Below are 23,574 nucleotides of genomic sequence, written 5' to 3'. Positions count from 1 at the left end.
AATGATGCACCTTTTTTCGCAGTATAGGATATCGCATGTGCATATTTCTGCCTTTTTGGGTGCGCTTTATCGGTTTTTCGTGAGTAACTCGCGTAAAAACCGTCCGATCGCGACGAAACTTTCAATACCCCCGATTTTATCAATTTTACACCTACCCTGAAAATTTCATGACCCTGACCCAAATGACCTTTGACCTGTGACCTATTTCTCGAGACCATGTTTGGCCCGAATCGCGATTCGGCGTATGTCGGCTCGCATTAGCCGCGCGGTTGCAGTCTTCACGTGGTTTCAAGCGTTGAAACATGTGATATGATATGATGCTGGTCCCATGAATTAGGGTGGGTGTCAAGGTCACCTGAAGGTCAGGTCAGCTCAATGGCCTTTGATGACCTCGGTTCACTTTTTCGAGTTTTACATGTTTCTAGGCTAGTTTTTGTAGCTGATTTCGAATTAAGCAACCATTTGAACATCACAGGGGGTGTAACGAAATTATCCGGACACCTTTCTTCCCGCTGTAAAAGCAAAACAATCTGGTACTTTTTCTTTTAACTGAGCTTGTAGCCACCTTTCATAAAAACACAGTTTACTCACCTCGTTTACTCACCTCGTTGGTTTCTGCATATCTTTGGAGTGGTTTCAAAGGACAATCAGAGAGGAAATGAGGAACCCACACAGTGGCGAATGTTCTGGAGCATTTCAGCCAATGGATTCTCCAGCACACTGGCTTTGATGCGGACCAACGCCGTCTAAACCTGTGCCTGCGGTTGAGCAGAGCTTATGGCGGGTGGCTCTTCATACACCTCCTGCTGAACAAGAGCCCACAGGTTTTCGATTGAATTGGGATCGCGACTTTTTCCAAGTCATAAGCGTTAGCCCAGAATGATTGAAGGTTCTATCGGCATCACTTCCCGTTCTTTTAGGGACTTTTAAGTAGCGCGCCGCCACGCATGAAGACAGCGTGGCTTGAATCAGGCATCAGTGCGCGTTCAGAAACCGTGCCCTCCTATGCCGTCTGGTTGAGCGCCTCCAATCATGCTCCACCACCTTCCCTGGAAAAGCTCCACCCTTGCCTATGGAGCAAAATATAAGGGACAAAAACACAAAACAAGACAGATAAAAACAAAGCAAAATTAACTCATTACCTAATGAAATTCAGGCTGGAGCAAAAACATAGGTAATAGGTACCTATCTATGTCAAATTAGAATGAAAGATTAAAATCAACCTGACCAGGCCTTACGGTCTGACCGGGCCCAAGCCACCTTACTTCGCCTAACTTGACCAAATTCAACCTAGCCTACCACAACACCTGCAGAGGTACCTTCCTGGAAAAATGACGCCCAGGGAGATGACTGTCCAACTTATTGGAATACTACCATGATTGCTTGTCAAAATGTGTGTCATCATGCTGTTGCTTGACAAGTGATGTATAATTAATGTGATATTCAATAATTATCTCCTGACTGTTGACTGTTGAGTGATCAAAATATTCAAATAATCAGGGTGCAATCCTGTGCATAGTGCACACTAATCATGTTGTTTTTGTGTAGGTTCTCTGCACATTGTTGTGTGCACTGCTATGTGCACCTTAAGTAAAAAAGTGACTGGTGGTACATGACAAAAGGTTGAGCAACTGTGAAGTTCATGCCCTTGGTCTTGCTGGTGCCAAATGCCTATAGCTATAGCAGGATCAGTGAGGGTTGTAGACATGCTACATACATTGTGCATTGAAGATATTGGCACAAAGTTCATCCGTAATTACTATGCTTAACACCTAATGCAAGAAGCGACATAAATGCCCAGATGATAAAGCTCTCTGGTCAACATCACACAAATTTATTGACATACTTTGCAGGTACATATTTACATTCATGGCAAATACTTTCAATTTGATTCAGAAACTAGTTGCTAGTAAGCTTGCATTTTTGTAGGTACAACAACGACCATATATTAAATCATAAAAAACTTCCCATGGCATTCATCACATACCTTTTTACCGAACAAGTACCTTATACCTAGCTACCATGCAATGATTCTAAAATTTGTCCGCAATCCATCTATATCTCAACTGACACAATGAACTTCAAATACCCTAACAAAACCTATAACTGTACATAAGAAGAATGCAATACTACAAAAAATATGAATTTCTGAAGTTATTCTCACATGCTGGAATGTTGAAACTCTACTTTTGTCATCCATTTCCATGTTTGATTGAGCCATCATAGCTCGGGGTTACATGAGCCGAGTTAATACGCATTACAAACGGACTACAATGGTGAGCGAATAGGAAAATTCGTTCCTGATACGCATTTACTTGCTCATGTAACCCCGGTAATATAGAACTGTTTTCGTTCTTCAGTCACAAGCTTTCCCACAAATCTTGAATTTTTGCACATCATCTTGAACCATGCTCCAGTCTTTCCAACAAGGTACTATGTAACATCAAAGCAATTTTGATTTGTTACAACAGCTTCAGGTCATGATAGGCTTGAGATTTGTTTCACCATTTGCCAGACAAATCTCTACAAAATGTGTATCAATTCCCAAACTAAGTAATTGATCATATCAGTATTTGTAGTTTCCACACAATGTTTCATAATACTATTCTATGTTTACATAAAGAAACTCAAATAATCCACAAATTGTTATTGAAACACTCCCACTTCAAGAATTCACAGCAATAACAGTACAAGTTCAGAAGCAAACAAACATTGCGCCACATTTCGTATGAAACGCGCCATCGTCCTGAAGTTTCTACCACAGACGGTAGTTCAACCGCAGCCGTAGTGCGAAAACCCCTGCCCACCTTACCCCACGGCGGAGCTCGGTTGCAATTTGTAAATACGCGTGCAGTTGGGGTCTCTCGGGTGCCAAGCTCCGCCCTTCGGCGTATGACGTCACACGTGTGACGTAGGCTCGCGCAAAATCTTTCAGTTTTGCGCAAGAAGAAAATAGTAGCTGCAGGAGGCGAAAGTGGCGCGGATTTAAGTTTACCCTCATATATTTCTTATTGTAAGTGGTTAGTATGGTGTTATTTTGGTATCATTATCTTTCTTTTCAGTGGCACATTGCTATTAACAACATTTGAACGCATTTTACTCAGTAATTGAACGAAACACACCAGTCCATCCGCGCCACGGTTCGCCGCGTGTCGCGTGGCCCTCGGCTTTGCGTGGGCTTTGCGGGCGTATATTCGGATGCAGTATGAGCAGAGCATGGGTCCCGAAAAATTCTTCAGAAACTAGAGAAATTCTCGCGGGGCAGGACGTCTGTCAAACTAGCAGCGAGCAGCGAGCAGCGAGTCCAGCAGCGAGAAACGGGCCATCCCGATTTAGCTGAAAATTTGCTCACAGCGCCTTCTCAGCACGCTGATTCCGAAAATCATGGTCTCTAGGGTGGGAATCTTTACCGTTCTCGAGATAGAACCCTCTAAAGTTTTCGACACCCATGACCGGGCCATCCCGATTTGGCTGAAAACTTGCTCACAGAGCCTTCTCAGCACGCTGATTCCGAAAATCATGGTCTCTAGGGGGAATCTTTACCGTTCTCGAGATAGAACCCTCTAAAGCTCGTACCACCCATGACCGGGCCATCCCGATTTGGCTAAAAATTGGCTCACAGAGCCTTCTCAGCACGCTGATTCCGAAAATCATGGTCTCTAAGGTGGGACTCTTTACCGTTCTCGAGATAGAACCCTCTTAAGTTTTCGGCACCAAAGACCGGGCCATCCCGATGTGACTGAAAATTGGCTCACAGAGCCTTCTCAGCAAGCTGATTCCGAAAATCATGGTCTCTAGGGTGAGAATCTTTACCGTTCTCGAGATAGAACCTCTAAATTTCTTACCACCCATGACCGGGCCATCCCGATTTGGCTGAAAATTGGCTCACAGAGCCTTCTCAGCACGCTGATTCCGAAAATCATGGTCTCTAGGGTGGGAATCTTTACCGTTCTCGAGATAGAACCCTCTAAAATTCTTACTACCCATCACCGGGCCATCCTGATTTGGCTGAAAATTGGCTCACAGAGCCTTCTCAGCACGCTGATTCCGAAAATCGTGGTCTCTAGGATGGAAATCTTCACGGTGACTATAAAACGGTGATCTCATCTGGATTTGGTCACGTGATCATTTTCGAGCGCAGCGCACGTGCAGTTGTAGCGAGGGCACTTCCAGAAATTCTGGATCCATGCGATTTTGGAGCCAATACAAAGTCTATGGGAAAATGGTTCATTTTTATTTGTTTTTCTGATCACACCTAAACTTTCAAGTTTTTCTCAAAGATACGTCCTGATTCATGTGTAGAATTGATTGGTCTTTAATATGGTATCAATTTTAGGTTTTTATCGGATACTTTCAAAAACTACTTACCATTTAAACTACAAAAAGAGGTGATTGCGGCTAAGCATTGCGACAGCCATGTCATAGTCATTGGGAAATTACGATTTCTTGTGCATCTTCATTTTAACTGTTCTCGAAGCCAGTACCTACTGGATGATTCATGCGTAGAATTTGTTGAACTTTTGTCTTTTGTCACTGTTAATGCCTTTATGAAATAATTAATCAAATCATTTCGCCCCGGCCGACATGGACGCCGCTGTGAGCCGGTTTTGGCGTCGGAGAGAGAGAGAGAGAGAGAGAGAGAGAGAGAGAGAGAGAGAGAGAGAGAGAGAGAGAGAGAGAGAGACGGAGACGGAGACGGAGACGGAGACGGAGACGGAGAGAGAGAGAGAGAGAGAGAGAGAGAGAGAGAGAGAGAGAGAGAGAGAGAGAGAGAGAGAGAGAGAGAGAGAGAGAGAGAGAGAAGACCAGGGGCCATCGGTGAGGCGGCGTGCCCGCGCGGGAGCTCCACGCCAGGTACTGGGAGCGGGCTCGCCTTTTCCTCGTAGTGACCCATCAAGGCTGGGCGGCGGCGGTACTACACCTTTTTAGGCGCAATTTCAAAAAGTTAAAAGCCAAATTCAAAAAGTTTAGGTTCGAAATGCACGTGAACATTTTGAATTTGGTCTTTAGCCTTTTGAACTTGCGCCTAAAATGCTGTAGTTTCGCAAGAGACAGACATGGAGCGACTCGGGACTCGTCTCAGTCCGGCCGCCACCCAGCCGCCCGCCGCGCCTGGCCGGGCTGCTGCTTCGCCGGCCGGATGGCGCGGGCGGCCCTCCCGGCTCCCGCCCGTCTGGGGTGCGCTCCCCAACCGCAGGGCGTCGGCGGCGCCCAAGAGGCACAAGAATAACGGCGGTGCTGCGGGCGGCTTGTGGGGTGACGGTGCCGCGCTCCTTCCCCGGCCCCTCGCCGTCCGTCCCCTCTCCCCGATGCCGTTTTCTTCCAGGGGAGGCGCCCCGGCCGCCGTGCCGGGGCGTAGCGCAGTCCGTGCTTTAAGTACAGCAAGATATTCACCCAGGCTAGATTAAGGTCACAACAACCTATGATTAAGGGTGGCTACAGACTTCAGACTTAATGCAGACTTAACATGAAGGTATTATACATGCAACTAAATGACACACATGGTATTTGTTCTAACCTTCTCAACAGAAAGTGAACATGTCAGGACAGCACCCCTCGGTGACCATTATACTCAAGGGGTGTAGGCACTGATTCCCCAGGGGTGAAGTGACAGGAGCACAAACATGAGTCACTAGTTGGCTCTGTGTCTTTCCTCCTGCAGGAAAAAATATATGTGTGATGCCCAATGTCAGGTAACTGCATATTATAAAGCTGGAAATATTGTACAAAGTTATGACTACACAAGCAAACTATGCATGTTTACTGCTCTTGTTATTGCTATATTGATATGAGACCTCACAAGACACAAAAATATGCATGGTAAAAAAGGGAGCAACAATACATTTCAAATGTAGCTTGTCATTAAAATGATCATGAATTTCACTACATCAAAAGTGAATGAAATTAAGTGATAATCAAAGACCCTGGAAAAGAAGATCAGCATAACTACATATGTCTTGTTTCCAAAGGTAAAGTATGATCCTCTATATTGCAAAAGTTGGTTGACTTTTACAATAACTTTGAATGAAAAAACAGCATATGGTAAACAGTCACACTTCAAGGAAATCCCAAGATCCATCCAACCTTTGACATGCCCTGTTTGGAATGCTGTTGAGTGTTGAACATGCTATGATCTTCACAGAATAGGTAAAATCAACTCAAAATATTACATTCTTTTATTACAAATAATATCTTCCCATAAACTTCATTATTGTGACTGCAGAGCTCATTCAGTCAATCAGAGACTGTGCAGAGACTTCATCATTCAAACAATCAGAGAATCAATGTGCAGAGACTAACACTTAAAAATCTAGTGACTTTTCACAAACATCTTTTATGCTACAAGCTTATGCTTACCCAACACTTTTTCATGACTCAAATATGGTGGTGTTTATTTTAAATGAAAACATTCATCCAGCACTAAGCAGATTATTTCTAAGCTCCACTAAGTCCCAATTTCTGCTATATTTCGCTTGGAGTCACTTCATAGTTTGAACACTCAAGGTGCCTTGTGGATTTACCTCAGTTATGTAGGTAAATCCACATGGATTGATGGGCTTTACCTCAGTTATGTAGCTGCTCCCTCAATTTAAGTTTCTCGTTAAATTTCATTGAGGCGTTGCAAGATGGGCTGTAGCCAAATTCTCTTCCCTGTTTGGCTGATGCTCATAATGCCTGAACATTTATAATTCCAATTTTTGTAGCTGTTAACAATTGATGAAGGCCCATGTACCTAGACAACAATGACGTTACAGAGGAAACCCCACACTGTGTTTCACGGGCGCGCTGCCAGCGCATTCTGTGAGCTAGCGTCAACCTCTGGTAGTGTTGGAGGTATAGGCTTGTTGATGTCTCTGTGGAAATCAAAAGTGGCTGGCAAGTGTCGCGAAACACCACCCTTATTTTTGCACAATAATGGTGTGATAACTGTTGCTGCAAGAAAATATAAGGTGAAGTGAAGTAAAATCAGGTCAGACATTAATATATACCCAAAAATAGCAGTGTATGGAGTACCTATATTCACATTACCAATCATATGATGCACAACAGGCCATAGAAAAACCGGTGAATGTTGAATTGTAACCTAATTTCAATATCAATATGGCACTTGGCATTAACAGTAAAACACAAAGTTTTTGATGTTAAATCAATAGAGAAAACTCCTGAACATAAACAAAATGATCAGAATGTATAATAAGGATAAAAGTATAAATAAAAATGGACGAATCAGCCTATCATCGCCCTTACACATTCACCACTCCCCATTACACGCACAGATTGTTTACCCCTTGGCTTACCCCGTGTTCGCAGTCTCCCGGACGACGAAGATTCTAAACGACGTCCGACCAATCACGTTCAAGATCAGCGGGGCTTGGCCGCGGTTCTCGAACGTCATTGGCCAGATTACGCAGAATCTTCGTCGTCAGGAAAACTTTGAACACGGGGTTATATTTTTCGCTATGGTAACAAAAGCGCCAGAATTGACTACCAGAATTGGATCCGAAGGTCAAATGGGTCACGTGACTGTCAAGTTCAGATGGACAACACCTGGAAATCTTTACCGTTCTCGAAATAAAACCCTCTAAAGTTCTTACCACCCATGACCAGGCCATCCCGATTTTGCTGAAAATTTGCTCACAGAGCCTTCTTAGCACGCTGATTCCGAAAAACATGGTCTCTAGGGTGGGATTCTTTACCGTTCTTGAGATAGAACCCTCTAAAGCTCTTACCACCCATGACCGGGCCATCCCGATTTGACTGTGTTACGATTACTTGAACTTTATTGAACTTAATTTAAACACGAAGGTAGCACTGTAACCGCTTACTAATGCTCAAAACTCTCGGCCACACAAGCCGGCCGCCCGCCGCCACACAGGTCCGTCGCGAGAAGGACAAACAGCGCCTCTGGCGGCCGGCCGACAAATTACGATCAGCTGATCGACAAAACTGGGTCACCGGATCGGCGCGCGGCGGCCGATCGTCAACAGCGGCAGCTGATCCGCAACATCCTCCCCTTCAAAAAGTACGGACACCTAGGTCACAGGTGCACACCCGAGGGCCTAACCTGGCGAATACGGTTGCGGGCGTCGCACTGGGCGGCCATAGCGGCTAACAGCAGTTGGCGGACGGATGGGGGTTCCGTCCGGCTCCGAATCCGAACTATCCGAGTCCGACAGAGCACATTCACTTTCAGCGCTACTCGGCGAGTCCACACGACCGGAAACTTCATCGGAGCGGACCGCCAGCAATGGCCCGACAGCGGTCCGACCTAACAGCGGAATACAGGCACCGAGGTCAGGTTCCTCGTCAGACACACTGACAGTGACAGGAACCGTCACACATGTCGCCCGTTCTGAATCGTCCCGCACAGAACTTTCTACTTTCTTCAGGTTACTACCATGCACAAGCACCTGCTTTCGTCCCCGCTTAATCCTATAATCAGGTCGCTGCACTTTGACGACTACATATGGTCCAGTAAAACGAGCGGACAGTTTCCTGCTCTTACCACGCTTCACTGCCTGCACTTTTAGCATCACCGTATCGCCTACTTCAATGTCACTCGTTCCAGCCACAGACGAGCGCGACTGGCTGTCCTGCAGTGACTGATGGGCCTGGTCGCGGTCCACCTCGAGACGGCGCTTCAGGTCACTCACATAATTCGCGTGTCACACTGCAGCTTATCTGCGTCATCAATGATCTCACTCACAACGGGATCGTTCGTGGTCCCAGTCCGTAGACAGTCCATGACAACTGACAGCACCGGGTCCTCCCGCGTCGCCTGCTGCAGCTCTGGCAGGCTGAGCCGGCTAGACGTCGCCTCCGCCCCGACGGCAGCTTCGTCAGCCGCCGAGCTTTTCAGCTCCACAGCTCGGACCGTCGCCGGCACATCACCTTCCGCCAGCTCACACGAGTCACCATTTGGCACGCAGCCAACACTGACACTGGACAGTCCTTGTTTTGGCACACAGCCAGCACGGTCACCAGACAGTCCCTGTTTTGGCACACAGCCAGCATCACCAGACAGTCCTTGTTTTGGCACACAGCCAGCATCAGCAGACAGTCCTTGTTTTGGCACACAGCCAGCACTGTCACCATCACCACAGTCCCTGGACAGTGCGTCCGCGTGGGGAATCGCAGTCCCCGGTCGGTGAACCACCGTAAAGTCATACTGGGACAACTCCATGACCCAGCGAGCCAGCCGACCAGACGGATCCTTTAGGCTCCAGAGCCACTTGAGCGCCTGGTGGTCCGTCACGACGACGAACTCAGTCCCGAGGACGTACCATCGGAACCTGGTCACGGCCCGAATCACAGCGAGCAACTCGTGCTCAGTCGTCGTGTAGCGCGACTGACAGTCCGTCCATTTTCCTGAAGCGAAGGCGACTGCATACTCGCCATCACCATCACACTGGCTCAGAGTCGCGCCCCAGCCGCGCGAGCACGCATCGGTCGTGATCCGAAACGGCTGCTCCGGGTCCGGCGGCCGGACCACAGGGAAGGCAGCCACCGCCTTCCGGAGATCCTGGAAGCTCCGCTCTGCTGCCTCCGTCCACTCGAACGAGTGCCGGCGAGTCAGATCAGTCAGACCCACCGCGCGCACACTGAAGTGAGGAATCAGGTGACGGAAGTAGCCCGCCATCCCCACGAATCGCAACACCTCCTTCACGCTGCTCGGCCTCTTGTAGGCCGTGATCGCAGCCACGTTGTCGTACGCCGGCCGGATACACCCCTCAGAGATCACGTGAGACAGAAACGTGACCTCAGACTGTGCGAAGCGGCACTTCTGGGGATTCAGGCGGATCCCGCTCCGCTCGAGCCGCTCGAACACCTCCCTCAGAACAGCGACATGCTGCTCTAGAGTCTCCGTGAAGATGAGTACGTCGTCCAGATACACGACCACTGACTGGTGCAGCAGGTCCTTCAGCACCGTCGTCATCATCCGCTGGTACGTTGCCGGTCCATTGCACATACCAAAGGCCAGGACTTGGTAGCAGAATTGCCCCTGATCGGTGACGAAGGCTGTCTTCTCTTGTGCCGATTCGTCCAGTTTCACTTGCCAGTACGCAGCCTTCTGATCGAGCTGCGAGAAGACACGGCATTTGGGACCGATCGACGCCAGCAGCGACTCTATCCTAGGTAGAGGAAAAGAGTCTTTCACGGTGCAGCGGTTCAGCTCCCTGAAGTCAGTACATACTCGAAAGCTCTTGCTTCCCTTCTTCTTTACAAGAAGCACCGGGCTCGCGTACGGGCTGGCACACTCCCGTATCACGCCCATTGACAGCATGTCCGCGATCTGCTGGTTGGCAGTCTCTCGTAGAGCCGGCGGAATCGGGTACGGCTTCTTTTTCCGCGGCTCCTCCATCAGCTCTATGCGATGTTCGACAGCTGTGACTCGTCCGAGCTGCCCTGGCGAGCTGAACACGTCCGACTGGTCCAGCACCGCCTTCAGCTTCTCCTGATCCACTGTTGACAGGTGAGACAGGTCAGCCTGTGTCTTCACCTGGTCCAGGAACGGCATCACCTCCTCGTCCAGACTGTCCTCGAAGTCCTCCACCGCACCATCTGTCACCACACACCGGCACACGGTGGCGGCCGGCTCTCTGACCTGTCCAAAACATGAGAGCACACCGGTACTGAAGTTGACAGCCACTTCAGCCGCCTTTAGAAAGTCTGTGCCGAGTAGCACACAGTCAATGCACTCGGCGACCAGGACCTCCATGGTCACCTCACCTGCAGTGCCTGGCACATGCAGAACCACATCTGCAGCTCCGTGAACATGGAGACTTTCCTGTCCAGCTCCCACCACAGCCTTTCGGCTGTGTCGCAGCTGCAGCTGACACCTGTCGGCCGTCGATCGCGACAGAAGCGTCCGCTCGCTGCCGCTGTCCACGACTGCATCCTGCACTAGCCGTCCATTCACCGTCACGTCCAGCTTCAACGTCGAACCGACAACCACTCGCCTGTTGGCCGTCACAGCTCCTGGTCCTGCACCACTGGTGCCAGCACCACCACTGGTGCCACCACTGGCACTCCCCATGGCACCACCTCGGTTACCACCACTGGCACAGTATCGACTGATGTGCCCCACACCTCCGCACTTATAGCACTTAATGCCCTTTGAGCCGCCTGACCGGCTCCCTCCTTTGCACTGTTTGGCAATATGTCCCATCTGGCCACACGAATAACACTTTCGACTCACAGATCTTCCAGTCTCCTGGCAGCGCCTCGCTGCTGACCTCTGCTTGCCATGGAGCAGAGTCATGTGAGTCACCAGCTGGTCCAGCGAGGACAGGTCGCCCTCTCCCAGCTTGTGCGACCAGGCCTCTGGCGCACCCTTAATCGCCTGTACGATGGTCATGCGGTCCAGAGACTCTGCTGTCAGCTCTGGCATGACCTGCTGAATCTGACTCTTCAGCGCTTCTACGTACTCCCGCGGCGTCTCGCCTGGCTGCAGACGACGCTGGTCCAGCCCTTGAAGGATCTGTCCCTTCATCACCTCCGGCATCAGCAGATGCAGCACCTTTTCTTCGGCAGCACTGACTGTAGCATCCCGTTCTGCAGCCTGTACTTCTGCCTCAACCCGGTCGGCCACCCAGGCCGCCCGCCTACACGAGCCAAGGGCATAGCAGATCAAGTCCAGGGCCACCACGCCCGACAGGTTTTTCAAGCTCGCATAACGCCGAAACTGCTTGAAGAAACGCCGTGGTTCGGCGTACTCGAACACGGGGAGGGGCAGGCTCAGTGCCCCAGTCGCCCCGGCACTCGTGTCCACCGAGTTATCCATCACCGGTCCCGCATCACACAGATTATCCGTCCGGTATCCGTTCACTCAGTTTGTTTACATCATCACACTGGGCGCCGCCATGACACACCTGACCGGTGGCGCCACCCGCGGAATAGTCCCGAAGCTTCCCTGTGACGTCACGTCCGGCTAACGCTCTTCCCGCTGCCGGCCGACGCCATCTTCGAATGATCTTCGGCACACCGATCGGTTTCGCTCACGCCGACTGCGGCACGCGGCGCTGGTTATAATCCCACCGCTGAATGTTACGATTACTTGAACTTTATTGAACTTAATTTAAACACGAAGGTAGCACTGTAACCGCTTACTAATGCTCAAAACTCTCGGCCACACAAGCCGGCCGCCCGCCGCCACACAGGTCCGTCGCGAGAAGGACAAACAGCGCCTCTGGCGGCCGGCCGACAAATTACGATCAGCTGATCGACAAAACTGGGTCACCGGATCGGCGCGCGGCGGCCGATCGTCAACAGCGGCAGCTGATCCGCAACAACTGGGATGGCCCGGTCAATTTGACAGACCATGATTTTCGGAATCAGCCGCAGCGTGCTGAGAAGGCTCTGTGAGAAAATTTTCAACCAAATCAGGATGGCCTGGTCATGGGTGTCGAAAACTTTAGAGGGTTCTATCTCGAGAAGGGTAAAGATTCCCACCCTAGAGACTATGATTTTCGGAATCAGCGTGCTTAGAAGACTCTGTGAGCAAATTTTCAGCCAAATCGGGATGGCCCGGTCTTTGGTGTCGAAAACTGTAGAGCGTTCTATCTCGAGAACGGTGAAGATTCTAACCCTAGATCATGATTTTCGGAATCAGCGTGCTGAGAAGGCTCTGTGAGCAAATTTTCAGCCAAATCGGGATGGCCCGGTCATGGGTGGTAAGAGCTTTAGAGGGTTCTATCTCGAGAACGGTAAAGATTCTTACCCTAAAGACCATGATTTTCGGAATCAGCGTGCTGAGAAGGCTCTGTGAGCAAGTTTTCAGCCAAATCGGGATGGCCCAGTCATGGGTGTCGAAAACTTTAGAGGGTTCTATCTCGAGAACGGTAAAGATTCCTACCCTAGAAACCATGATTTTCGGAATCAGCGTGCTGAGAAGGCGCTGTGAGCAAATTTTCAGCTAAATCGGGATGGCCCGTTTCTCGCTGCTGGACTCGCTGCTCGCTGCTCGCTGCTAGTTTGACAGACGTCCTGCCCCGCGAGAATTTCTCTAGTTTCTGAAGAATTTTTCGGGACCCATGCTCTGCTCATACTGCATCCGAATATACGCCATTTGCGCGGGCCGGCGGAGAGGGGGCGGAGCATGGGCGGAGCCAGACGGCTGACATCATCGCATGTGTGACTTCACACTCAGCAAAATATTTTGCGCGGACCCGAACAGGGCCCGGCATCAATAATTAATGATGCCGAGGACTTTGTTTATTCGTTACCATGGAGACGATTTCGTGAGGCTTGACTTGGTTGACTTCAAACCATAAACGTTTAAATAAATGTTTTGTAGTAAATGTTAGCGTTCTGTTACACATTTTAAAATAATTTAACGTTAAATATTTAACAAACTTTTATTTTTATGTCCGTACTTAAAAGTTAGGATTGCCCTTATCCTGCGCTGTAATTTCAGAAAACAATTTGCTTCTTTGGTCGACGAGGAACGCCGCAAAGACGCGAGTAGTTCGTCTATACTTACCTATTATAGGCCAATGCCACCAGGGACCACAGCACGGACGTTGTGGACCAAGGCCGTATAAGAGAGGTAGAATCATCCCGCGATTTCCAATGGACCGGTCGCTAAGCATTAGCGTGACGTCACTGGTGGAGACCGGGCGGCGCCCGGCTCCAAGCTGTACGTCGGGTACATTTGGCACCGTATAGTTGTTATTACTGAACGTAACGACAACTAATGACTCTTAATAACTTTTTTACTCACCTAAAGCTGATTTCCTTGCCGGTACATTGCCGACCCGAGCCCCAGGGCTGACAATCATGAGATATGGGTCGGATCGGCGACCTCGCGACGGGAGAAGGAACGATTGCCATTGTTGTGTCCTGCACCGCCGATTCTCTATCTGCACCCGGGGGGGGGGGGGGGAAGCCGGGGGCACGTGCCCCCATCAGATCAGGGGTCCTCTCGGGCCCGAGGGGCCTTGCGACGCCAATTGGCGACTGAGGGTCCACGCTGGCATCTTTCGACTCAAAAGGGCTCCACAGGGCTCGGAAGAACACCTGATCACTTATGTGCTCCAAAGAGCCACACTTCTCTCCATAAGAGCCCCTCACCGGCTTTTTTAGTGTCCCTTGTCGGCCTTTGAGGGCCCCTTGCCGGCTTCTCAGGGCCTATTGGCGACCTCTGAGGGCTACTTGCCGGCTTCTGAGGGCCCTTACCGGCCTATCAGGGACCAGCAGCTCTAAGGGTTCCACACACGCCTGCGATGACCCCCTAAACCAATGGTTGAAGGCCCCCACAAACGGCGCCTGCGAGGGCCCTCACCGGCGGCTGTGAAGGCCCCAAACCGGTGCCTAGCTGAGGGCCCCACACTGCCACCTCTGAGTGCAACCGGCACCCCTGAATGAGGTCCCGAAACCAGTGCTTCTTAAGGCCATATATCGGCGGCTCTGGGGGCTCAACGCCGGAGCCTCTGACGGCCTCAGACGGGACCTGCGCATCGGACGGCCACTCACCGGTGACTTTGAGGGCCCCACACCGACGACTCTGAGGGCCCCACTGGCGTTCGAATGTACCTTGCTGGTCTCTAAGGACTCCACAGGGCTCCCGAAGGCACCGCAGACCTCTTGAGAGCCCCTTGTCGGTCTCTGAGAGCCCCTGTCGGCCTGTAAAGGGTTCGAGCCAGCAGCTCTAAGGGTCCCACACCCGACTGTGACGACTCCACACTGCAGTGTCTCTGAGGGCCCACAACGGCAGCTGTGAGGACCCTCACCGGCGCCTCTGAGGGCCCACAGCGGCACCTCTGGGGACCCCGCACCAATGCCTCTGAGAGCCTCACACCGGTACCTGTGAGGGCCCACAAAGGCCTCCAAAGGCTTTATAACCGGCGGCTCTGAGGGCCCTACACGGGTGATGATTTTGAGGGGCCTACCGAAGGCACCACACAATCCCTTAGTCTCGCTGAGCTTCTATCCCTATCCCATACCGGCTTCTATCCCAATTCCGGCTCAACTAATTAGCAGCCCCCCCCCCTCCATGGGTCAGCAGCGTCGCGCCGGTGCCGGGGGCCAGCGCCATCGGGGCGGCAGTCGGCCACGCGCACTCAATGGTTAGCGCTTAGCACCGCCCGGTGTGTTATCGGCCGTGAGCCGCTCCAAAACCGCTGCAGTAACTGGTCGATATAGGTAGTAAGCAGATGCAGAGATGCAGGTGGATTGATGACCGGCAAGCTTTTGTATTTTACGAGGGTGAAGGGTCGAAGTCGGCTGCTAAGTGGTGAGCGGATTTTATCAGATGCCGGTTCACCATGACCTTTGTCCGGGTCCTGGTACCCTGACGCACTCTTGGAGAGCCGAATCACAGCAAAAATCCATCCACGGCTGTATCTATACGGCTTACGCTTTTCTGAAAACGTCTGCGTTTGGCTTTCTACGGGCCCGGCCGGCCGGCCCAGATTGGCGGTCCACCAGTGACGTCACCGGTAGTGTTAAGCTGATTGGCGAATAATACATGGGAAGAACCGGGACGACATCCCCCTGGTTGTGGACCACCCATAGTCTACGGACATAGACCACAGCTTTGCCACGCCCACAGCTATTCCTTACGGCTATGAATGAACTTGTGGATTACGGCGGGGTTTCTTTCAGATTCCATGATGTTTAATTAACCCTCGCCGGCCGAAAGGGGGGGGGGGCTGTGACCTCAACTTGACAATATAGCTAATAGCCTTAATCAACTATTTAAGGCCACCAATGCGATACCCCGACCCCAGGCCCTCGATTAGGAGATCAAGGTCAAGTTAGAAGTCCAACGTCATTGTCCCCGATGGTCCTTCAGGCGAGGAACACAGACACCACTTAGAAAACGATCGGAAGAAAAATAGCCGGCCACTTATGCGGCATTCCATTTCCATCCCTTGACCCTCGATTGAGTCGATCGGGTCAAGACTCGTGGTCAATTTAGCGGTCACAGGTCAGCGATGGTCCTTTAGGCGAAGAACGCAGAAAGACCACTTAGACAGCGATCAGACAAAAATTAGGGCCACTTATGCGGTATCCCGATCCCGACCCCTAACTATCGATTAGGAAGTCAATGTCAAGTTAGAGGTCACCTAGGTCAGGGTCATCCCCGATGGTTATTTTGGCAAGGAACATAGAAACCAATAAAAAAACGATCAGAAGTAATCCAAGGCTACTTATATGCGGCAATCCGACCCTTGGCTCTCGATTAAAAGGACAATGCCAAGTTAGAGGTCACAGGTCAGGATCATCCCGATGGTTTTTAGGCGAGGAACACCGAACACATAGGTAGAGACTGCTTATAAAACGATCAGACAAAATGTAAAGCCCCTTATGCGGTACCCCAGCCCTTTAGGAAGTCAAGGTAAAGTTAGAGGTCACAGGCCAATGTCAAACTCGTTGGTCCTTGATGCGAGAGACACATACTCGTAGAGGCCACTTAGAAAACGATCAAAATTATGGTCACTTATGCGGTACTTGGACCTTTGACCTTCAAAACAGCGACGAAATCGGCACTTTCCCAGCAACTCGCTGTCCAAACGAAAATACCTATGCGTGAATATGATTCAAGTTTTACGCGCGTGTCGAATATTCCCTGCTGAATTTTCTACACTCGAGCCAATGATTACGGAGCGAGCGAAGCGAGCGTAGTCTTTCCTTATAGTCTTTTCCTTATGGCATGTAGGTAGGCACCCACCAGGCACTGCATATCCATGTGCCAGAGTTGGGGTGCTGCTGCACGTGCGCACGTGCAGGGGCCGATTCCAGATCTCGAGATCGGCTGGACCGATGGCGCTCAAATTTGGTACACGGTTAGGGACCAGTTAGTAGGGTGCCACATGCACAAGTCAGTTGGGACCCATATTGCACGTGCGCACATGCAGGGTGTCGCTTCCAGATCTCGAGAACGGCTGGGCCGATTGTGCTCAAATTTGGCACATCGCTAGAGACCGGTTAGTAAGGTGCCGTGCACAAGTTAGTTGGGGGTACCCCCTCGAAATTTCGCACGTGCAAGGCCCACCCTCTCGCTCGCTCCGTTAGTCGCCCCAAAAGGCGTTATACTGGTGATAATGCTTCATTACAGGTCTTCAACAAAGAAATCCTAGTTAAAATCCCGAATTTGGAATTTCTAGCTGAACTATGAATGAACATTTTAATCTTAGGTATGCCAAGGTGAATAGAATATATTCGGTATTTACCTCGAAGCTCTATCTCCAACAGGAACGAAATGGCGCGGATGGTGGCAACCCCCCCTCATGTGCGTTCTATAGGATGGGAAAATGGCATGTGCGGGCGAGGGTTAAATCCCGTATTTGGAATTTCTAGCTGAACTATGAATGAATATTTTAATCTTATGCCTAGGTGAATGGAATATATTTGAAATCCTTCCTGCTTTATATAGCTATCGAATGATACCGAATGAAGCCCTTATCCCGCGCCGCCACCGTTTTTGGTACACTCTCATCTTTTCCGCAAATGTGAAAATTTCAGACCCGGGTCGCCCAAGGTCAGGTTACCAGGTCACGTCAAGTGAAAGAAAACGTTCAAAGGCTCCCTGTAGCTACACCGACAGAACGATCGCTCTGAAACTTTCAGCGATTGATCTGGGTAACCGAGTATGTATAAAACGTGTATCTCGGAATTTTAATATCTGTGACATAGGGGCAGGTCAATTTTGCGACTTTATATAGTTAACGGGACACAATTAAAATGCGCGCCTCTTTTGGACGAATGTCGTTCTAAACACTCTCCACCATCGCTTTATAGGTGATAATGACACACTGAATCGGACAATGGAACCCGTGGCCCCTCTGTATGCCCCTGAGGTCATCTCAGGTCATGAAAAGCCACCAGCAGTTTTTCTACTTCAACCTTTGATAGATACGTGTTAGAACGGTAAAAACACCTCGGGTATGTTCAACTCGACGATACGTATCGACTGATATGCAGAATGACCCTTTCCGCTCATGCAATTACCTCGACCTGTCAAATTTTCAAAGTTACCTTTCAAGGTCAGCCAATAGGTAGTTCATTCGACGCATCTCGACGAGAGGAACACGATGCTGCAAAATAAATGTCGTTACTTTCCTGAGCCCAATGTTATTGTCGAAAAACATTTTTCGTAAAACGGCTATTTTTTAGGGTGTTTGTCCTCTGGAGGCTAAACGATTGAGTTGAGGTCAAATATGAGAAAATAGGTACTCAGAAAGGTCCGTGAAAGAGCTTTCGAATGCACTTTTCCGCGACGTTGTAGCTCTATTGGTTCCCGCGTTATGCGTCGGGAGTTTTGAAAGTCAGATGAAGTAGACAAAATTTGACCTTTGATGACCTCTGGTGACCTAATCTTTCACCTGACCTAAAATTGATTGACATAGTTCCGTCATTATTTTTGAAGCTTTTACAAATGCCGCTTACTGCGTGTCGCTACGTGGCCCAGGAGCCGAGTTAGCCGGGAGGGGCCTGAAAACGTCCCACCCCACCCCTCACCACGACACAGAAAACTCAGACCACCAGCACAGCGCGGGCTATTTTTATTGCTTACAAATGTTCAGTCATTAACTGACAATGAGCTTTGTATTATACCGACATTATCCTTAGTGTTTAGTGTTTACGGATATACATTTTCATGATACAGTAGGCATCAATATATTTATGATGCAAGTAGATATTATTATTACCTCATGTCATCATGATACATAACGCACACATACGTCAAACACCGATGCGTAGGAGCACCGTCCCGGTACAGGACGAGTGGTAGACATACAAATTAATACACCGTCGCATTGTTGAAGCGCCGCCGTTACAGACACTGCCGCGCGATCGGCGGCGCCGCTCGCCGGCGGAGCGGGGCCGCCGTCAGCTGGTGGTGCCGCTGCTGGTGCTGGTGCAGGTAGTCCTCCATCATCCTCTCGAACCTGCTGATCTCCTGCAGCGCCGCCGGGCTGATCTGGGAGCGCAGCGGGGAGCCGGTCCCTGCGGGCCGCTCCTGCGGCGCCGGCTCCTCCCACTCCGAGCCCGAGCGGCGCTGCCTCCTCCCCAGGTTACTGAAAAGGACGGCAAACGCTACTGAAAACAACAACGGCGCAGGTTTACTGAAAACTTCGGCTGGCAAGAAAGACACAGGCACAAACGTCAACGGATTTACTGCCGCACAAACATAATATAATTTCAAATTTTCTAGTCTCCAGCATTTATTTATATTTACGTTTGGGAAGAAATCTGCTGGTTAATTAATCGTCTAAGTACCAAGGAATTTTATCCTTAAAATGTCAGGTCACTAACAACTTTCTGACTACCCGCTTCTCTTCCCTACCAACGTCCTCCCGCACGACCCACACGTTTTCAATTTATACTCTGACCCCCACCACTGGGGCGCCGTTCAGCTCTGACCTGATGAAGCGCAGCGGTGTCCTCCGTCGCGTCAGAGACGGCGAGTGCAGTGAGCGCGGTCGGCGCAGTGTTACCGACTCGTCCCACTCTCCGGTGCCACCCTCGCCGGCGCCGGTAGGGGTGGTAGCTGCGGATCGGTGCCCGGCGGCCGCGTCTACCGCCAGGCTCGGGTCCACCACACCTAGAGGGGTGTGCGGATTGGGAGGGCAACGCGTCAGCGGATGGTGCACAGAATCACCGGGATATAGACGGTATTCGAGAGTGATTTTTTACATTTGCATAGGTATATTTTTTCGAGGGATAGAATATGGCAACAACTATAAAAATAATCTTATGCAGCGTATTCCATTGAGTGACCACAAGGGCCAGTTGATTTACAAACGAGCGGGTAACTCCATCGCTAAGTGCAGTTATGTCACCCGGTTTACCCTGTTCTCCGTACCGAGGTCCTGCATGGTCCTGAGCTGCTGGCGGCGCCGGCTGCGGATCTGGGTGACCGTGTCGCGCGCACACAGCTCGCTCTGACGAATGTGTGACTCGAGTGACTGCAGGCGCTGCTCCAGCTCACGCCGTTCGTCCGTGCTGAGGTCGCACGTGGCTGCCTCACTCAGAGTCTTTCCTACGGGGGACTGGGCCTGCACGGCAGGGAGTCACGGGTGGGGATTGGCCAAATAAGAAATGAAGAGGTCATATGAATTCGTGTCGTTTCTACTGAGGATTGGATATTTTTTATTAATCATCTTCGCCTGCATTATAGACGAAAGCGTAAAATAAAATGACAGTTTTACTGGAGACAGTCCTATACGCGTTCGATCGATGATGCATGGCAGATACGAGCCAATAACGCAATAGGACAAATGATCAGCTAAAAAGTGGAGATAACGACGGATTATAAATTCCGAAACACCCGATAACTATAAATAACCGATAACGATAAATTCCGAAATAACGTGCCCCGATAACCGACAAAAATTCATCCGTGTAGGTACTGTAGAAATAAAGTATTGGATAAAGTTTGGATGGAATATTGGATATCATAACGCAATGTTTTAGCGGAGCTAACCTTGAGTGCGGCGGACATTTTTCGCTGTCGCAGCTGCACCTGCTGTCGGTAGGCCTCCATCTGCACCTGGCGTTCCTCTCGATCAGCGGCGTTCAGTACCTCAGCCGTGGTCATGGTCCAGCCCTGACGGCAAATAAGGCATCACGGCAGGCAAATTTCAGTGGCATCAGCATGAGACTGCCCAATGGCCAATGCCCTTAGAACTCTGTGGACTGGTTTCGGCAGGTATGCAGAGATCAAAGAGCCAAAGGCAGAGGTAAAGGCATTTTATTACAAAAAGTTTCGTTTCATTAAGTGGCTTAGATAATGACGCCTATCAGTCGGGCATTTTATTGTCCGGCTTCGTGACATGAGTGACCCTACGTGAGAAGGGTGAACGTTTAACACATACCCCGCTGTTTTTGTGTCGCTGCTTGTTCTGCAGCAGCTCCTTGGTCTGGAGCACCTCCTCCAGCAGCTGCTGGCGGCTGGTGGCTGGCTGTGACGTCATCTCATCCTCCAGCTCCTCGGCTATCTCCAGGTTCAGGCCCTCCAGGCTGAGCCAGTGTGGTTCGGCCGACGTCCGCTGGGCGGCGCCCCAGTCGCGGCTCCGCAGCCCACTGAGTCCGGTAGTGTCTGAGGCAGTCTGCCGGCAAAAGGGAATATCAGTCTGTGGTTGCCGTCCCGTATCCAGGCGTGGTCTGTGTGTTGGACATCGAAATGGTTCAAATGGATGCCTGATCCGAGCTCGTGCTCAATGCTAAAAGTTCATTTTTTTCTGTAGGATCGGGCAATGACCTCACTTGACACTTCTCAGACAAACATTCCAATGAACCCTGACGTCCTCTTAAGGGCAATCTTCTGAATGGTAAATTGAACGAATGGATTGTCGATAACAGGGTGAGTCAACTCTAAACATGTTGTCCTGACCTTCACCGTCCGATCAAGATATTTCGGATCATCGGCAGGATTTAAAAGCCAAAGTTTAGCGTGACCACATAGCCGTCGCGATCCACATCACACTATGATGCGGGTGCTCCCACCGACCGCAGAAAATTGCCGTCAATAGTTCCCATGTTTTAAACCAAGCACTGCAATCGAACCAGGATGCTGCTCTACACAGGTAATTCGATACTCCATTACCTGAAGTATAGGGAACTGAAAAATGATAGGTACATTCGCGGTAAAACAAGCATAAATATTACACCACCACCCATTAAACAAACACGCAGGAGTAATCACTGCCTAAAGCACAATTGGTCTTGCGGCTGGCCGCCAGAGATAGGAGAAAGTCGCGAGCCTTTTTCTTTCCTATAAAGATAACTGCGAGGCTTACTCTGTTCCTTGCCGAGGAGAATTCAGCCATGCTCGCGGTTCTCCTAAGACGTCCACCCCTGGAGAAGGGCCGGTGCCTCTTCATGAAACGGTCCAGCCGGGAAAACATCGTTGGTCTCTGACCTGACCCAGATCAACTCTGAGGTATAACGCACTGATCACACCCTCATCACGGTCACCTCACTCCAGTGGATCACGAGGATCCAGAACGCCACTCTGTGTGTTCACGATTCGCTATGCAGCTGTCTACCCTATCAAATCATTCGGTTCAACTTGCTGCACTTCTGTCAGCACAAGTTCGCCCGTTGCCACCGACCACTCTGCCTCTCCGTTCAGTCTGCTGACAGCTCCACTACTACTTCCTTGTCCCTATTGCAACTGTGCGTTGTGCAGCGAGTGCCACCCTGCCTATCTACGAGTAGCACTGATTACCACGCCAGCCAGCAGTCGATCACACCTCAATAAAACACAGCTGAAACGCAATCTCAGACCAAAGTTGCGCGCACACGCTCGACAAAAGCCTCCAATATTTTGGTCAGACTAAGCGCGACGCTCCTACATCCTCCCCGTCGATAGCACCTCAGGCACTGATTAGAAGTCACTAGAGGGCGAGCGATACGACAAGATGCTCTACTCGAGGGTACGTTATCAGCAACGAGGTCGGTCGCAATCATATCGACCGCAATCATAGTCTGTAGTCCGTCCTAGCGCTGTGTGCTACAGCGAGTAGCGCGGAGATTAGGGGGGGGGGGGGGAGGGAGGATGGGTGATAACGCCCGTGGGGTGTGCACTGTGCAATGACTTCCATACTAAGCCATACCACCTGATTGTAAGCGATTAGATTGTATGTCTTCGATTGTAAGTGCAGTGATTGATTAAACATCCGGGGCACAGTATGTATGTATTTGTATGTATGTATTTATAGTAGGTATCCACGGTCGTGTTTTCTGTGTTTTAATCAGGGTGAGTGTGAGTCGTCTAATCGACCAACGTTTCACGAACGTTCAAGTAAATAGAATGGAAAAATAAATGAAACATGGAAAAATAAAAATTCCTGATGGCTGCACAGCAGAGTACTTCTTCCTGACTAGTCACTAGCCTGTCACTTACCTGTCAATCACCAGTCACTCGCCCGTCCACCTGTCTTTCTCCGAGTCCGACTGCAGACTAACGAGAACAGACGGACGGACACGTCCAAACGACAGGACAATAGTTTACACGGCCGACTGACACGGACACGGACTGCCGCAAACAGTGTACCAAACACACAGCGCGCGCCACTTCAGATGATTGCTCTCTCTCTCTCTCTCTCTCTCTCTCTCTCTCTCTCTCTCTCTCTCTCTCTCTCTCTCTCTCTCTCTCTCTCTCTCTCTCTCTCTCTCTCTCTCTCTCTCTCGCTAGGCATCTATTTACCATATAGCTACCTTTCGCTCCGCAAGTGCCTATCTTTAAATATAGCAAGCTGTAATTTTAGGCAAATGCCTAGCGGTCACTTTTTCCTACCTAGGCCAGTAACATCTGCAACACCAAACACTTATAATGGGAGTACTTGGAAACCACGATAGTTCACGTCTACGCGTAGGTATATTTTAGTTCCAATTCCAAGTTCTATGATACCTACGTTGCCGACGGCAAATGGAATTTCCAGGACTTTCTCCCGCCCGCCTATCACTCTGTAGCAGTGTACGTTTTTCCTACCATGTGACAGCCAATGTGTCACCATGCATCTCGGCCGTCGGACGGGACCGCGGCCAGCCATAAGACCACTGACCTGGCGAAGCCATGGCAAGTGGATGACGACATGTATGTATGGCGCCATAGCCCGT

The 23,574-nt window shown here is 50.2% G+C and overlaps 1 protein-coding gene across 1 annotated transcript; it reads right to left on the bottom strand.

The window, feature by feature from the left end:
• Nucleotides 1-18,741: 18,741 nt before the first annotated feature.
• Nucleotides 18,742-22,311, bottom strand: LOC122381699. The gene is made up of 6 exons (XM_043366186.1): nt 21,750-22,311; nt 20,826-21,059; nt 20,435-20,557; nt 19,814-20,006; nt 19,372-19,552; nt 18,742-19,025 (listed from the first exon to the last, which is right to left on the bottom strand). The coding sequence occupies exons 1-6, from the start codon at nt 21,855-21,857 to the stop codon at nt 18,782-18,784; spliced, it is 1,083 nt and encodes a 360-aa protein (XP_043222121.1). The 5' UTR covers nt 21,858-22,311; the 3' UTR covers nt 18,742-18,781.
• Nucleotides 22,312-23,574: the final 1,263 nt, after the last annotated feature.

Source organism: Amphibalanus amphitrite, unplaced genomic scaffold (genome assembly GCF_019059575.1).
Source record: "Amphibalanus amphitrite isolate SeventyFive unplaced genomic scaffold, NRLGWU_Aamphi_draft 000125F_arrow, whole genome shotgun sequence".
NCBI classification, from domain to species: Eukaryota; Metazoa; Arthropoda; class Thecostraca; order Balanomorpha; family Balanidae; genus Amphibalanus; species Amphibalanus amphitrite.
This window is presented reverse-complemented; position numbering and strand designations above follow the sequence as displayed.